This window comes from Danio aesculapii, chromosome 16 (assembly GCF_903798145.1).
Source record: "Danio aesculapii chromosome 16, fDanAes4.1, whole genome shotgun sequence".
NCBI classification, from domain to species: Eukaryota; Metazoa; Chordata; class Actinopteri; order Cypriniformes; family Danionidae; genus Danio; species Danio aesculapii.
The window spans coordinates 43,962,475-43,980,740 of NC_079450.1; the positions used below are offsets into that span (position 1 = coordinate 43,962,475).

At 37.1% G+C, this 18,266-nt stretch overlaps 1 protein-coding gene across 1 annotated transcript in view; it reads right to left on the minus strand.

The window, feature by feature from the left end:
• Nucleotides 1–18,266, minus strand: part of enpp2 (ectonucleotide pyrophosphatase/phosphodiesterase 2) — a 70,011-nt gene that overhangs the window by 4,938 nt on the left and 46,807 nt on the right. The window contains 8 exon segments of the mRNA XM_056474754.1: nucleotides 226–358; nucleotides 4,585–4,662; nucleotides 7,210–7,345; nucleotides 7,558–7,697; nucleotides 9,832–9,877; nucleotides 14,004–14,185; nucleotides 14,588–14,675; nucleotides 14,806–14,890. Coding sequence (XP_056330729.1) covers nucleotides 226–358; nucleotides 4,585–4,662; nucleotides 7,210–7,345; nucleotides 7,558–7,697; nucleotides 9,832–9,877; nucleotides 14,004–14,185; nucleotides 14,588–14,675; nucleotides 14,806–14,890 — 888 coding nt within the window.

The window sequence follows — 18,266 nt, forward strand, 5'->3', positions numbered from 1 at the left end:
CAAAAAAATTACCAAGTCAGAATGAAAGATTATATAATCTGTGTAAATATTAGGGCTTGAATGCTGTAGATCTGTCTGCTAATTATAGATCATCAGATCATTTCAGGTGCAGGGAGAATGTAGTACAATACAATGCCGACAATACTTTTTTTGATATGTACAATTACAATGTATGCATATAATATGCAATTTCGTGTACTTTATAAGACTTCAAAAACAACTCACTGTTTTATTGTCTCTGTAGAATCTCTAAGACCATTGTAGTCATAGTCGAAAATGGGCCCGGTGACCACATTCACACCATTTTTCTCACTAGCATAACGTTTCACAAGTGATTTCTGAAAATAACTCCACACTCCTGAAACAAAGGTATAGAGAAACAGAGAGAGGTCTGAATTTTAACAAGACTTGCATTTAAGCAATCGTAATAAAACCAAAAATATTTAACTTCACTTCACATTACAGAAACAACGTAGGCTCATTCTGAAAACGTAGTCCTATATACGTTTCTGGAGACTGCAAATTATGTAGCCAGAGGGTACGTATGGCTGCATTTCATTTTTCAACGAATGCTACGGGGCGGTATGACGCCATTCCTTTTTCGCGCTTACCAGCTGACCGCTTACCTCCATATGAACAGCTTTCCCGCTGTAACCAATTTGTCTCTTTGTGCATGTACGTTGGTGGACTTTAGACGCAGAGAGGAGTTGACCACAACGACGGAGTTTGAGTCTGGTGAAGAACAGTTCCAGAAGCAGGTAAGACAAAAACATAATCCAAAAATAAAATAAACAAGTAACAGGGTCAAAATTTGGTAAATCTGAAAACGTGGTAAAAAGTCAATCAGTCAGTCAGTCAAACAGTCAGTGAACAGCGGCCTCTGGTGGGTTTATGCGAGAATAGCAGGCGTGAATGGCACTCGCGAGAGAAATTTGAGATCTCAAAAAGCGTACACAGTGACCTCTCATAAATTTCCAAAAACAAAAACTGCAAAAAAATGTACCTCCTGGGATGTATTTCGCGGTCTCCAGAAATGTATATAGAGCCTGGGTTGTACAGGAAAGTGCAAGTCATTTGAAAGTAAAAAACCACATCAGCTTCTGACACACAACACAAAGTACAGTTAACCAAATATTTTCAGAGGTGTCAAGATCCTCCATGTGCTTATAAAAATGAAAATCAGTAATGATTCTTGCCTGTACCATTCTGTTTTTAGTAATTTTCAGTTTTCATTTTTCTACTCATATAAACAGCCAACTTCAAACATTTAACAACTGATCAGTGAAATAGAAAGAGAAAATGAGGTTAGTTAAGAAGAGATCAAATGTAAAATAGGTCTAAAGCAGGAGTCACCAATCTCGTTCCTGGAGGTTCGATGCCCTGCAGGGTTTAGCTCCAACTTGCCTCAACACACCTGCCTGGGTGTTTCAAGTATACCTAGTAAGACCTTGGTTAGCTTGTTCAGGTGTGTTTGATTAGGGTTGGAGCTAAAATCTGCAGCACACCGGACCTCCAGGAACAAGTTTGGTGATGGTCTAAAGCATTTATCAGTCTTAGTTAATATCAATTATGAAACATTTAATAAAACATTATTAAAATTAAGTTGTATCTTTAAAACACATTTAATAGATCTGAGCTAACACTTAACAATGTATGGTTGTCTTTTAAAAAACTAACATTAGCTAAATAAGCATGCATGAACTAACATTAAGTAATGAAAACTTATTTCAATGTTTTACCAATTTTGGTTTTGGAACTTGAAACAATATGACTTTTGTTCGGATTTCTTTTGGGAGGATTGAAGCTTTATTTATTAAAGGACAATAAATAAAAGAGAGAGAGCGAGCATATTCAGCTTTTGCATATACGCTAGAGAATAATGTCTGTTCTTCTGTGGGTGGGATTTCAGTCGACTGGAGCTCAGCACAACTAATCTAAACCAGACATAGAATTCATTGCCACACTCTTATTTCACCTCTGCTGCCAACCCTACACAACCCCTCTACACATTTAAAGATTCCAGAGAGGCATATTCCATGTAGAAAGTCCATTTGAAAAGCCAAATAAGCATAAAGGAAATTTTTATTTGCATATGAATGATGTTTTCTGTGAATATGTTTGTTTGAGCGTTTCTGTGAGAGCTCATTTCCTATGAGGTGAGACAGTTTGTGTACAGTTCCTTCTTCTGAAACAGAGGTGGCTCTCAAAGGCAAAGGCCACACACACACATACTGCTTCTAGTTTTCAGACATGTACAAAAAACACCTTTAAGGGTGAGCACATATGAGAACACATACACACTTCAGTTTCATTTCAGTTTTTGTAGGGGTTTTTAAAGGCCAATACGACTAATCACACCTAATGTCTACCTAAAGCGTATAGTACAAACCAGTCCAGAAAAACAAAAAACAAATATGGGGTTAGAACATCTTTACATCTGTCTGTGTATGTGTGTATATACAGTGCATCCGGAAAGTGTTCCCAGCGCTTTACTTTTTACACATTTTCTTGTTACAGACTTTTTCCTGAATTAAATTCATTTATTTATTCAAAATTCTACACACAAACCCCATACTGACAATGTAAAGATTTTTTGAAATTGTTGCAAATTTATTAAAAATAAAAAACCTGAAAGATCACATGTACATAAGCATTTACAGCTTTTGCCGTGAAGCTCTAAATTGAGCTCAGGTACATTCTTTTTCCACTGATCCTTGAGATGTTTCAACAAACCAAGCATGAAGACAAAGGTATTGTCTGTAAACCTCCGAGACAGGATTGTCTCGAGGCACAAGGCTGGGTAAGGTTACAGAAAAATTTCTGCTGCTCTGAAAGTTCAAGTGAGCACAGTGGCCTCCATCATCCGTAAGTGGAAGATGTTTGGAACCAGCAGGACTCTTCCTAGAGCTTGCCCTAAGCTGAGTGATTGGGGGAGAAGGGCCTTAGTCAGGGAGGTGATCAATAACCCGATGGTCACTCTGTTTGAGCTCCAGTGTTCCTCTGTGGAGAGAGTAGAACCTTACAGAACGACAACGATCTGAGCAGCAATCCACCAATCAGGCCTGTATGGTAGAGTGGCCAGACGGAAGCCATTCCCCGCCTAGAATTTGCCAAAAGGCATCTGAAGAACTCTGAAATTCTCTGGTCTGATGAGACTAAAGTTAAACTCTTTGGAGTAAATGCCAGGCGTTATGTTTGGAGAAAACCAGGCACCACTCATCACCAGACTAATACCATCCCTACAGTAAAGCATGGTGGTGGCAGCATCATCCTGTGGGAATGTTTTCCCAGCAGCAGGAACTGGAAGAATAGTCAGGATAGAGGGAAAGATGAATGCAGCAATGTACAGAGACATCCTGAATGAAAATTTGCTTCAGAGTGCTCTTGACCTCAGACTGGGGTGCCGGTTTATCTTCCAGTAGGACAATGACCCGAAGCACACTGCCAAAATATCAATGGAGTGGCTTCACAACAACTCGGTGAATGTCCTTGAGTGGTCCAGCCAGAGCCCGGACCTAAATCCTATTGAACATCTCTGGAGAGTTCTGAAAATGGCTGTACACCGTCGCTTCCCATCCAACCAGATAGAGCTTGAGAGGTACTGCAAAGAGAAATGGGCAAAAATTCCCAAAGACAGGTGTGCCAAGCTTGTGGCATCATATTAAAAAAGACTTGAGGCTGTAATGGCTGCCAAAGGCTAATCAACAAAGTTTTGAGCAAAGGCTGTGAATACTTATGTACATTTGATTTTTAAGTTTTTTTTATTTTTAATAAATTTGCAACAATTTCAAAAAATCCTTTTTCACATTGTCATTATGGAGTTTTGTGTGTAGAATTTATGAGAAAATAAATAAATTTAATTCATTTTGGAATAAGGCTGTAACATAAATAATGTCGAAAAAGTGAAGCACTATGAATACTTTATGGATGCACTATAAATATATATATATATATATATATATATATATATATATATATATATATATATATTATATATATATATATATATATTGTAAATTCGTTTTGTAGGTACACCTTTAAAAAGTTGTTTCATAACACATAACACTTTGCTTACTGCATATGTTTATCAATTGTGTGTATGTGATTTAAAAAAAACCAATGTACATTTTAATACACATTAATAAAATCATTCACAAAAGCAGGCATAGCTTAACCACAGGGCTGGCTGGGCAGCTAAAGGAAGCAACAAGCAATTTTAAAAGCATTAACAAATAATTCTACAGAAAGAGGTTTCTGTTAGCATTCAAGATTACAAGTGTGCTACACTGGATTATTGGTGAGTCAGCAGTCAAAAAAAGGTGATCACAAAGAACAGAGAAAAGAAATCACACAAATTAACAGCACATTAGATCTGTTAACCCCATTGATCTTTGAACATAAATTAATTATTACATGAAGCCATTTTAAATCAAGGATGTTTAAACAGTACAATGTCCAAAATAAATAAGTAAAATAAAATAAATCAAAATAAATACCTGGACCTTTACATTTACTGATAAAAAGAGCAAATGCAGTTAAATTGTTGGTTTACATAATGAGAATTACATAAAGAGAAACACTTACGCTTGAATGCTGAGTACATTGGCACAGTGTTGGTAATGAGAACAGCATCATATCTTGCTTCCTGAGTGGAGGACATCTCTATAAATTAGACATAAAAAATGCTAAAAAAATAGATGCAATAAATTCTAAAGCACTAAAGTCAAATTCCATATTCATTTGTACATTCTTAAAGAACAAAGCATAAAACAAGGATGAAATGTGTGGCTTTGGAATATGAAAAAAAAATGTTATAAATGTTATAAAAGCACACATTTCATGTTTGTTTAAAATAAATAAAATAACATTGGCCTTAAAGAAAAACACAAGCATCATTTGAGCTTTATGTTAACTCATGTATAACATGTATTTTTAAAAGAACAAATAATTTTTTTCTGTTTGTTTAGTTTTTTCTTTACTGGGCTACATCAGGAGTGGCTAAACTCGGTCCTTGAGGTCCGGTGTCCTGCATAGTTTAGCTTCAACTTTCCTCAATACACCTGCCTGGAAAATTCAAGTATACCTAGAAAGAACTTGATTAGTGGGTTCAGGTGTGTCTAATTGGGGTTGGAAGTAAGCTTTGCAGTAAACCGACCCTCCAGAATTGAGTTTGGGCACCCTTGGGCTATATGCACACCAAGTGTTTTTCAGTCACCAATAAACTTCTGGTGAAAGATTTATGGAATGATTTTCAATTGGCCATAGAAAATACCGTATTAAAATAGAATTCAATATTTTAATTCCATGGAGTGGAACAATGGAATTTAATACAGTGATTTTAAAGAAACCAGATCTTATACTGCAATTTTGTAATAGCATGACAGTCCAGTGGAAGCATTTGAGCTGGCTTACAGAATATAAAAAGTGTGTGGATATACCCCATTGAGGTTTATATATTTTTCTTTGATACAGTTACATTTTGGTCATAAAAACCTTATCAAGACAGAATCTGTCCACTGCTTTATTGGATCTATATCTATATCACTGTTCCGGATGACATTCCAGAAATGGTCTTTACATGGTGGAAGGAGCACACTACATTGGAATATCATTAATTCAGTCACATGTGACTTGTCCGATGACTTATCGGAAGCTAAATCAGTCATTTTTTGTCTCTGTCATTCTCGTGGAGAAGTCTTATTGAGTTTGCTAAGCATTTTGGTTGTATTCACTCCCCGATACAGCTGTGCTTGAAGAGCAAAACTAGAATTATTGGATTCATCATTGAATGTTATTGTCTATTGGACTCACTGGTTATCCAGAGTCTTTACAAGTGGTGTTCCAGTTACTGTGGTCAGTATTGGCTGAACCTACTGGTTTACCAAATTTCTGTGATTCATCACGTGTGTGTTTGTATATTGGATTATTGTGCACTCAGAAAATCAGAGCATCAGAGCTAATACATTTGACTCATATTCTGTGCAAGAGTTATTCTATTCTACGTGAAAGAGGATGTAATACTGGTTTTTATTTGTATAATAATTGTATAAAGCCTTCTCATACCTCCACCCAGTAGTATACATTAAACATTTCAAATGGGGGTGGGGGACGGCTCTGTCAGATATCTGCATGGAAGCTAAATGTGTTTCACCTTATACATTCACAAGATTTGTCGTCTTAATGTGACCTCTTCTATGATCGATAAGTGTAGGAGGCTAAACTGCGAAATGGTGGTCTGGAACAGTGAAATAGAACGCTGGTTACTGAGGTAACCATGGTTCTGTGGCTGGTGGAAGACAGCCAGAGTCTTTGGTCCTCAGAATGAGAATGACTAAAGGTGCTTTCACACCTGTGGTTTGGTTCATTTGGTCCGGAATAAGGGCAACAAATGATACATTGTAGCATTTTTCTGCCGTTTTGGGTCCTTTTCACACCACACTGATTGCTTTCATCCGAACCAGTTAAAAACAACCAAAATGCAGTCATGTGACAAAATCCACATCACTCATTGGCCAGATGTGGCCAGACATTGAATGTATTTCCTAAACTGCTTTTCTATTAGTCAGAATTAACACGTGGGAAATGCCAATGGAACTCTCACAAGTAAACAAACCAGCAGACACAAAATGTTGCTGCACTGGATGATTGTATCCCTGGTCATAGTATACTATATAGTTTGTAAAGATCACTTTAGACAAACAACACATTTCAACAATGAAGCGCAGCTGCGGCTGGAAAACAATGTTTTAATGCATTGCAATCGGCGAAGGCATTGTGAGGAGGTCTCGGAACGCTTTTTTGGTTGCTTTTGGTGCTCACTCGGGTGCGATTGCTACATTCACACCTGCCAAAAACGAACCGCACCAAAAGGGAAAACGAACTGTAGTACGATTCAACCAAACTAAATAATGCAGGTGTGAAAGCACCCTAAGAGACCGACCATGACATAGTCAGGAGCTTGAACAGCTTCTGACAGGCCTTTGCCTTGTTCACATGTGACTACATTGATAAGAGATTTTGGATGTAGTGAGCAAGAGGTGACTTCTTCCACCAATGTAATGACCATCGCTGGTGATCTTCCACCATTCATAGAACAATGGTTACCTCAGTAACTTAGGCTTCAGTCTAATTTTGCTTCCCTACAGTAACTTCATTTCATGAAACAACTGAGGCTAGCCTGTAGATTACAGAGAGATAGGAAAGCCTCACGAGGTGGATAGAGGAAACAGTAGGAGATCTGTTTTTCTGTGCGGTAGTTTGAGCAGGACTGGCTGTAAGCTGTAGGAACTCTACTATCAGGTCGAACGCAGTTGCTTAGAGCATCAGTCAGAGGGGTAAAGTCTACCTGCAACAGAAATCAACATTTAGGATATTAATTGATTTAATATTTAGTAAGGGTAGTTGGGTTTAGGTATTAGGTAGGATTATGACCACTGAATTCGATCATATTTTATAAAAGCCTATAGGTAGCCAATAATCAAATAATCAGCAGGTAATAAGCCAGTAGTTCATAGTGGGAATTGGTAAACTAAAATGTTACCATTCTGTGAATTGTACCTGCTTGGAAACAGTATAAGATGTCCAAAGAGGCATATGTAAAGCTTCACTGTAGCCACTAATATAGTCAGTATGATGAAGAATGCAGTATTTGGTGCGAAACATAACAGCTGGACGACCATATGGAAGATTCTTGTTGTCTAAAAAAGAAAAAAAAAGTTATTATCACTTAATAAAAGACTTGGATTAAATTATTTGATTCATATGTATAGCTTTTATGATGACTTACTATGTACATAAACAGTATAACTTTGATTTCTATAATGCTTTGTAAAATAAGACTTTCATAGTGAACAAAAGGAAAATATTAGAATCAATGATCAATAATCGAAAACCATAAATTTAACAAAGTTATTCTGCTTTAGTTCAGTGTTGACTGAATAGTGTAAGTTTGGTTTTATTTTTTTAATGAATGGACAAAAATAATGCAATCAATTAAATTATTATTATTATTAATAATAGTAATAATACCTAAATTGGTTTGTAAGATTCTTGAGCCAAGCAAGGGGCTTGACAAGTACATAATGTATGTTTGAATAAAGATGTGTACTGAACTATCTAAATTGAGATTAATATTCATAATTAATAATAATTATTATTTAATTATGAATAGTCTTATTAGCTTTAACATTATTAACAGAATTATTTAATTAAATTTTTCTTTACATTTAACTCATCTGCTTGTCTATTGAGCTGGCGATATACAGGGGTTTGAAAAAGTGACCCCTTACTGTTTTAATTATTTTTTTTCTTTGCATATTTGTCGCATATTAATGTTTCAGATAATTAATCAAATTTAAATATTAGTCAAAGATTAAACAAGTAAAACACATGCAGTTTTTAAATGAAGGTTTTACCACTATGGGAAAAGAAAATCTAAAATTTCATAGCCTTGTATGAAAAAAAATGTTTGCCCGCTGATACAACATGGTTATAACTTTGCTACGTCTATAACTTTAACTTTGGTTATAAATTCTATAATATTAAAAAGTGATAATTTCTGGTTTATCACACAAGTTCACTTTCTTTAGCCACACTCAGTCCTGCCACACCTGTTTGCAATTGAGAAATCACTTAAATAAAACCTGCCTGACAAAGTGTAGACCAAAAGATCCTCAAAAGCTATACATCATGCCAAGATCCAAAGACATTCAAAAACAATTGAGAAAGAAAATAGTTGATATCTACACGTAGGGCTGGGAGTAGTACAAGTGAAAACTGTCCTGGTGTATATGAGCCTTAAGACATACAAATCAGTAAAGCATTTGTGCACTATATGAGAGGTAGCTCTCTGTAACAATGACTACATTTACATGGACATCAGTAATCAAATTATTTGACTTAATCTCAATAAGACAATAATATGATTAAGGTATTTACATAAGTTATTTTTGAATGTTCCTTTCATAATCCTGTTTTACGTTATAGTGCATAATTTGATTAAAGTCATTGCATCACCATGCTATCCCCATTTCCTCTGGTGTTTCGACTTTAAGTGCAGTTTGGAACTTTCATTCGGGAATATTTCATGCATGCCCCCATGACAAACGAGATATTGTATGCAATAATGAACTCCTGCAAGAGTTTTAATGGGATTCGTTACCACATGCAGTATGGGAAAAAAAAACTCTGCATTTCACGATGCAGGTGTCTGTGGTCCTTCACTGACTCGATAGGTGCAAAAAATAGTGTCAAACAGCTGTGTGTGTATAAACTATCCTGTCGCAAAATGCAGCGAAAATGCTACCCAACGGTAATAGTTTGATTAAGGTGTTTACATGTCTGTACTGCACTTCAATAATGCGACTAAAATCGTCATACTCCACATCTCTTAATTTTATTTCTGTTAAACTAGATTATGACCTTAATCGGATTAAATTATTCAAAAATCACTGTTTAGTTGGTAGAATCTTAATCAAAGTATTGTCTTAATCGTATTAAAATATGATTATTGGTGTCCATGTAAACGTACTCAATAATACAAATTGCAGAAATTAGGTTACATTCAGGTCTTCTTGCACTTGAATGGTTTAAAATCTCATTAAGTACCAAAGTTCTTTGTAGAGTAGTTTTTAAATTAAACACTTATAGTTAAGTAACATTACGTTTTACTATTTCTTGTATGTAAGTGTATTATTTCTTAAGGAGCAAAACAATTTCAGAAGTCTTTTTCAACAGCTGTGGTCATTATGAAGTGTTGTTCTATGTGTACTATAGCAGAAAAAACTGAAAAAGCATTACTAAACTACACCAGAAAGAAGAAAAGAGAGTTACCATCAATAACTTGTCTCAGTCGTTGATTGAGCTCGTCCACTTTGTTCTGTAACAGACAGAGCCACAGTGACTCCAGGTTATAGCCTCTTACAAGGGTCACTTTCAATGCCCTCTTCCCCCTACTTTTTGAACGCAACTGCAAAAGATTAAAGGTGAAAACCTCCAGCAAGAGATCGTTATCTAAACAAAGCAGTTTCAGAGTCAAATGTAAAAATTATTTTGATCCGGCTGAATTGAAAATGTCAAAGAAATGCAGGCCAGGGATTTCAAACAGTTCCGTGAGCCTCAACTGATTTGGGATTTATCCAGGGATTAAATTGGACAGGATCAATCAGCAATTGGGTTCTGCAGACTGACACAAAACTAGTAAATCAGGAGGCAACACATTAAATCTTGCCAAACAATTGTTGCTTGCATATCCTGGTTTCTTAGAAAATTGAGATTGACAGGTTAGAGTAACGCACGTACATAACAAAACACAAAAGTACAGACCACATGGCCCTGTTTTCATCTGGTATCAGGGACTTTTGCTTGACAATTTCCTACACTTGGTGCTTTAACCCCTTAGCGTTCCTAGATTCCTGTAACTAATGGCTCAGTGTACTGTGGACAGAATGCTGGGGCACTAATGTGTAGCACAACTAAATTTACTTCACTATATTGCAATAAAATTCTAATCCATTCATGACAGACAATACACCATTGGACCGGTCTAAGACTTCTAAATACATATTTTACCACTGTTTTTTTTATGCTGGAATAGTAACTGAATAAACCCTCTTTACTATCAATGACCTATGGGACCCTCAGCATTTACATATACTGAACCATAATATTGTAGTCTAAAAATGCTAAAGAGAGAGGAATAATGCCAATCAAAGTTTTTTTGCAGACTGTTTTTATGAAGAGCGATTATAAAAATTACAATTAATGATTTTTTACCATTAGAAGCTGGTTATATTGACAAACTTCTCTCCATACCACCACCAGTGTGCAGCATCCACTTGGATGATGCGACAGCAACCACAGGACAACGGCGCTAGTGCGCTCACCACACACCAGCTATTGGTGGAGTGGAGAAACAGTGATAGAGCCAGTTCAGTGGATGGGGATGATTGGGAGGCCATGATCGATAAGGGCCAATGGAGGGAATTTGGCCAGGACACCAGGCTACACCCTTGCTTTTTACGAGAAGTGCCATTGGAATATTAATGACCACAAAGAGTCAGGACCTCGGTTTAACGTCTTACCCGAAACACGCTCTCATCCGAAAATGCTCTTCTTACTATTTTATTGTATTTCAAGTACAAATATTTAAAAATTGTTAAATCAGAATATCTTTATCAGAAAATATTAGATATTTAATCTTTTTACCTGGCGCATCTAAATGAAGTGCGTTTTACATAAGTTAAATTGTCTGTCAAGTATGATAATACAAATATTTTTAATGCAAATCAAAAATGTCAGCCCTCAAATGTCATACATAATGAAATACAACATATGTGATTATTATGTGATTGCTGTTCTCACTTTTCCCGTCTCATAACACATCATTTATTTTCATTATAAATATAATGTTAATGTTGGTGATGCATCCTCAATTATAACACATCCTGGGCTCTTGCTGCAATTTTTTTTATGTGTTCAAGAGGCTAAATTCAAATCAAACACCACCAAACTGCCCAGACTGATTTAAAATTACATGCCTATAATACATGCTTTATAAATACTGTGAAATGATTGAAAAATATGATTCTTATCACTCAAACCATACAGAGAAATTTGGGGCACTCTTAAATCATCTGGTAAATATGTTTGATAATAAGATAATAAGAAATAGGGACACTAATCAGCTACGAGTGAAAGCAGGTGCCATGGCAATGATTGCAAATAGAAAGGATCTACAGCTGAGAGGGGAGAACAATACTGAAAATGATGGAATGAAGCTGCGGTCACACTGGGCTTTTCCTCCCATAGACTTCCATTCATACGCACGCGAATGCATCAGACCGGAAACGCAAGGTCATGCGTCAAGTTTCGCATGTCGCTGCGGTGCAAAGTTCAAGCTTGGTGAACTCTGACCTGCGAAATCGCATCACTTGAGTGTATGAGAACAATCGAGGATCAAAACAGGACCTCTCTGGACAGAAATTTAAAACATGGAGCGATCGCTCGCTTTTTTTAATGTCTAATCATCTTGTTTAATCCTGCCCCTTTTCGCAGCACCGCACGACAGAATTTCGCACAAACAAACTCAGGTGTGACCGCAGCTTTAATGAGCTCAGACCTTACTCATGACACATAATTTGTGTTTCCCTCTCTGCCAGCAGTGAGGGCTTCATATGTGATAAATGAAAGGAAATAGAGATACAATCACCATTGTCCAATGTCATCCAGGTGCCAGAGTGAATGACATCAAGGAAAGTTTAAAAGTGCTGGCTGAATCATTATGTTTAGTAAAATCTACTTCAGCACTAATGATGTCTGAATACATCAGTCAGAGATCACAAAAAACAGCATCAAAGAGTGTGTGATCTTAAAAAGACATTGTGATATGCTCTGGTCCCTGAGATTTACCGTAAACTCTTATCATTCAATGGCTGATCTCTAAGTGATGCCCACTGAATAACATTGGTTTTGTAGGGAATACGTTTCTGGAAAATACCTGACATATTAAAGAGAGATGGTCTCCATTCCTCCTGGGCTTATAGTCTTAGTTTTTACCTGGAAGTTTGACTAATAACTTATTATTATTTCTGAATTGCAAAGAAAAAAATCTGAAGTCTTGCTTATTGGACCAAAAATGTGAACAAATACCTAGAATACTGCCTATCCCTTTAAGGATATTCAGACATACACACACACACACACACACACACACACACACACACACACACACAAACACACGCACACACGCACACACACACTCACACCTTACACGCAATTTAGTTTATTCAATTCACCTATACCACATGTTTTTGGACTGGGGGTGGAACCAGAGTACCCAAGGGAAATCCACACAAACACAGGGAAAACATGCAACTGTAAAACTTTGTATACATTTTTTTATCTTATTGATTACTTACAAAGCCCTGAATGTCTTAGCTCCCCTGTATTTGAGTAAGCTTCTACAATTGACAATGTAATGTTCCTAGAATATCAACAATGACAAGGTGGTAGATCCTTTTCATATCTTTTCATATTATATTTGAACTCCACACAGAAGAGCTTCCTGATCCAGCCGGGACTCAAACCAGAGACCTTCTTGTTGTGAGGCAACAATGCTAACTGTTGAACCACCATGCCTCCCTGCAGCTTAGACAGTAAACTGTAAAAGCAATCATTCCTAAGGGGCTGTTCACATTTGCCATGTGATAGTCATGTGACAAGAACTGATCAATCAGCTTCAAACTTTGCATGGGATTTACACATTTCAAAAATAACGGTAGACTAATCATCTCAGACAAACAAAGAGCACCCAAACACTGCAGTTCTTTTCAATTTTCTCCATAAATAAAACTTGTATCAGAGCTTCAGCAATGGTTTGTCAGTTTGTCATCCATTAAGAAAACTGTTAATGTTTGCAATGACATACGCAATAGGAGATTGAGTTCAAAGCGGGTTGAAATTGGTGAACAAAGCGACATGCCTCACTCTTTCCATGCACTTTTACAGGCGATATGTGAATGGCCCCTAAGTCTGCTGAGGAGCTTCTGAATCTTACAAGCGGAAAAGGTAGCTTACTGCAGGTAGCTTTGGTTTATGCAGAGGGAGGTAAATACTACATAGATTAATCTGTCTTAATTGGCAGACAGGCTGACATTGGTATTTCCACAATTGGTCGTGTCTGGGGCATTTCAATAGTGAGAGTGAGAATAGTGAGATAACAAACAGATGTTAGAAATAGAACCACATTAGGTGAATTCGATCAAATTTGATGTTTTGTTTGACACAATAATGAATCATTTCAAAAGTCTTAACTTATTCGCCATAATGCCTTAATCTACCCCCCCCAGAACTTTATAATCTCCCAACCACCCCAATTTCAACAGCCCACACCCCGCCCTACAACGTTGTCATTTCTCTTCCTCCCTGTTTTCCACATTTGTCATTGCTTCCCACCACATCCACACACCCCTCCCCCACCACAAGAACACTGATTATTCTCTCACTTTATTGCTGACCTTGTCTTCACAAGTGCAGCCCAGGTCATCATTAATAGTTATGACTGGTCCTGCAGGGTTTGGCTTGGTCACTTCTTCAGGGATGTTGGGTGTGTATACAGGGGTCCTTAGGAGCTGGTTAAGACTACCATGTGTACCATTGTTAGGGGCTGGCTTCAAGCCAAGGAGATCTGAAAAGCATTGAAGTAAACTATCAGATGTGTTAACACACATTGTAAAGCACGAAACAATCATATTACAGTTGTCCAATATGCATCTTCCATTATATATCAAATATGCAATAGAGAGCATGCTTTATGTGGGTAACTTACCCTTATGATTATTCAATTATGCTCTTAGTAGGAATTTAATTGAATAATAAATTTTTTAATGAATTATTTTAGTTACACTTACATAAAATCATCTACTGATAATCAATTATTTTTCTACACATCTGATTACTGATGACATACAGACACTTTACATAATATACCACAAATAAATTATTCCAAAAAACTGCATGCAGAAATAAGATCATTACAGGTAAAAACATGGTGCTGGATGTGTTTATTATTTAACCAAACGTTTCTCACCACACATGATATTATAAAGCTCAATATTCTCGAATGGTGGAATTTTGGTTTTGAATTTGAAAGCTGGTCCATATCCAAGAAAAATTGTCTGAAAAATAAACAAAGTAAGTGACTTAAATACACAAAAATAATAAGATAAAAACTACTTGAATAAACAAAAAACTAAAATTTATGCAATATTTAAGCTGTAGCTTGAATGAACAAAGCAAACAACAAACCTGCATGCTGTTGATCTTATTGTCATATCCGTGATCACCAGCAAACCCACATTTCTCATGATTCCTTTTTGTTTTCATGATTTTCCTGTATAAGACACAACAACAGAAAGGTTGTGAAATCACATTAAATAAGACATGGTGGAACCGCCAATTAATTAATTAGAGCACAGCAGCTCCCAGCACAGAACCTCCTGGTTTACGACAACCTCAAGCAAGCCATAGTCCAGCGGTTTGTCTCTGTCTGTTGCACAATCAGGTGATCTAGCTTGCCCCAGGGGTGTGGCGGAGAGGTCTGGGCTGGTCTGCTGTTGCTGCGGGAAGGTGGGTCACATACAGAAGAACTGTCCAGTAATGGAGACTGGGGTGTTAATCCGTGTGTCCAATGCGCCAGCGGGCATTGCTAGTTGCAATGACATACCCGATACCCGTGAGTATCAGGGGTGGTATTTATCCGCCATTGGTTCAAGGTGTTCAAGGTGTAACCAAACCTCCATCCACAAAAGCCTGATGCAAAACAAGGAATTGGATAAGAGCGGCATGGTTTGGGTCAGGTGTGTTCACAGAGATATATGGAATTACCCATGAACGGCAGTAGATATCCAATTTTGGGGATAAAAACAAAGTGTGGAGGTGGTGGTTAGTCCACACCTCAACCATCCAATAATTTTGGGGCCAAATTGGCCAAATTTTAACAAACTAATGGCAGCATTATGTGCAGATGGTGCATGGGGAAAAGAGAAGATGAATGGTGTAGTGGGCGCTCAGGTGGGGGAGCCATTCCAGACTCTACAGATTGCGTCAGAGCAAGTTGGCATAGGGGCAGGGCTGGTCCTTCCCCGCTGCACAGATTTCCCTCTGGAACAATCACGGGATGCCACACTGCATGAACTTTATGAATTATTGGCCATTAAATCTGTTCGTACTAGTCTCTATCACCCAGAAACCGACAGGCGGGTCATACAATTTAATCGCACACTTGAGACAATGATTCGTAAATTCGTTCACGAGGATGCAAAAAATTTGGACATGTGGTTAGAGCCTCTATTGTATGTAGTGTGCGATGTTCCCCAAGCCACCACTGGGTATTCCCCTTTTGAGCTTCTCTATGGCAGACAGCCCCGTGGGGTGTTGACGAACCTTCTTCAAGTAAAAATGTACTTCAATATATTCTGGACCTTCGATCAAAATTGCACACATTGGGGTGGCTCCCTTAGGAGAATTTTCTCAAGGCACAGAATGAGCAGTGCACACAGTATGATAGAGGTCCAAAACTATGCAAATTTGCACCAGGAGATAAAGTGCTTGTACTGCTTCCTTCATCCAGCTCCAAATTACTCGCCAAGTGCTAAGGACTGTTCAAGGTCACAAAACAAATTAACAATCTCGATTATGAAGTGGTTCACTCAGACAGGGGTGGGACATGTCAAATTTACCATCTCAAGTTGTTAAAACAATGGAGGGAGCCAGAGTCCATGATGCTGGCGACAATGATTTCCAATGAGAATGACCTGGGGCCGGAGAGGTTGTGTAACATTAGCAGATGAAAGTTTGCACAAAAAAAGGTTGTTCAGGAAGAATTGAAGAATATACTAGATATGGAAGTAGTAGAGGAATCTGACAGCGACTGGGCCAGCCAAAAACAGCCGGCTCGGTATGGTTCTGTGCAAATTAAATGCTGTGTGAAAATTTGACGTGTATTCAATGCTGCGAATTGACGAGTTGCTCAACCGGTTGGCACGGCTCATTTTTATTCGACACAAAACAATAATTTTTTTTCTTTAAAAGCATTTGGAATTTCATCAGTTGTAGTTCATCAGTTCATCAGAAATATCCATTGAAATTTGCTTTGTCCCTTTTTGTTTCATGAGTATTTTTTTATTTTAACAGAATTTGGAATGTCTTGAAAGTTGAATTAGAAAGGTTTGTGATTCAGCCTACAACTGAACAATTTGTCAGAAGGGTTATTAGTTTTCAGTTTTTAGATGTTCAGATAAACATTTCTCGTAGTTCTCTAAAGTGACGACTTTATTTAGGCAATTTATAAGCATTTGGTTGAGCATTTGGTACGGTAATCTCAAGTTTATTGTGAGATTGTATGGAATATACCCAGACAAAAAATTGATTCTGAGTTTTGGCATGCCCTTAACAGAGTGCATTTTTTTTGATTTTCCTGTGGACAGCTTTTCTTTAAAAACGGGAACAAAATACATATGTATGTGTAAACATTCCCAGTTATAAAATGATCTCAAAACCAAGCAACCTGTTCGCTCCTCAGCTGTTAATGCACCTGACATAAGCATGACTGTCATTGCCGCACTCCTGCATCTTGACACAACCAACAAGTAAACCTGATTTTGATATTACTTGTCAAATTGCCCTAGTACCAATATTTCTTGAGAGTGAGATTGACACTTATTTCAATGTGTTTTACCAAATTACTTATATTGTTTGGCCACTGTTACTACACTGTAAACTTGTTGGTAAAGTCCAAGACCCTGCTGAACCTTTACACTTGAGCAGAGCTTGTGTTACAATGCAATGAAGAATGTCATTTTGCATAAGTATGAGTTAGTCCATGAGGCATATGAGGTCATCCTAACATGGGAGGATTGTCATTAGGATCGCAAATGATGTCCCTACAATGTAGCATTAAAGAACCGGTGTTTTAGTGTTTTGAACCAAAAACTTCAAAAACATCTGTTTTGCAAAAAAGATCTGATATTCCCATCTCTAAAACACACCTTTTAAAGGATTAGCTCATGGGTGCCCAAGCAGCCAGTGCCCTGCACACCATAACACACCTACCATAACCTGCATCCTGCAAATGAGTCAAGCAGTGTTGGGGAAAGTTACTTTAGAAAGTAATGCATTACTATATTCAGTTAATACCCAAAAAAGTAACTAGTAAACTAGTAAACTAGTTGCATTACTTAATTACTTTTTTATGGAAAATAATGCGTTACATTTTCTGACCTGACTGAGGCTTGATCTCTTTCAGAACTTGCAGGCGGGTTTTTTTTTTCTTCCTTCTTTTTTTAATAGAGGAGCTCTGCAAATAACAACAAACTGTATAACCTTCAATTGCCTGAAAACACAAAAACAAATGTATGTAGGATAATGTTATCTTTGGAGAACTTCCTGACCCAGGAGCTATGCATTCTGTATATACAGATTAATGAAAGTTTTTGTCTTCATTGTCCAATTCAGATAATATTCTTTTCCTTTTCTTCCATGTGTTTAAAATAAAGAGATCGCAGAAAAGTAAAAACTGCCATCTTTCTTTCTGTCTGTTCCAGCATTCCCTCATTGCGTGCGGGAATCAACGTGATTACGAACATTTTCATTCAGCAATTTATTTTTTAAAAGTGCATTAACTAAACTAAAAAGTAACTCACATTACATTTTTTAAAAAGTAACTCAAATATTATTACTTAATTTTGAAAACTAAGTGTTACTTTACT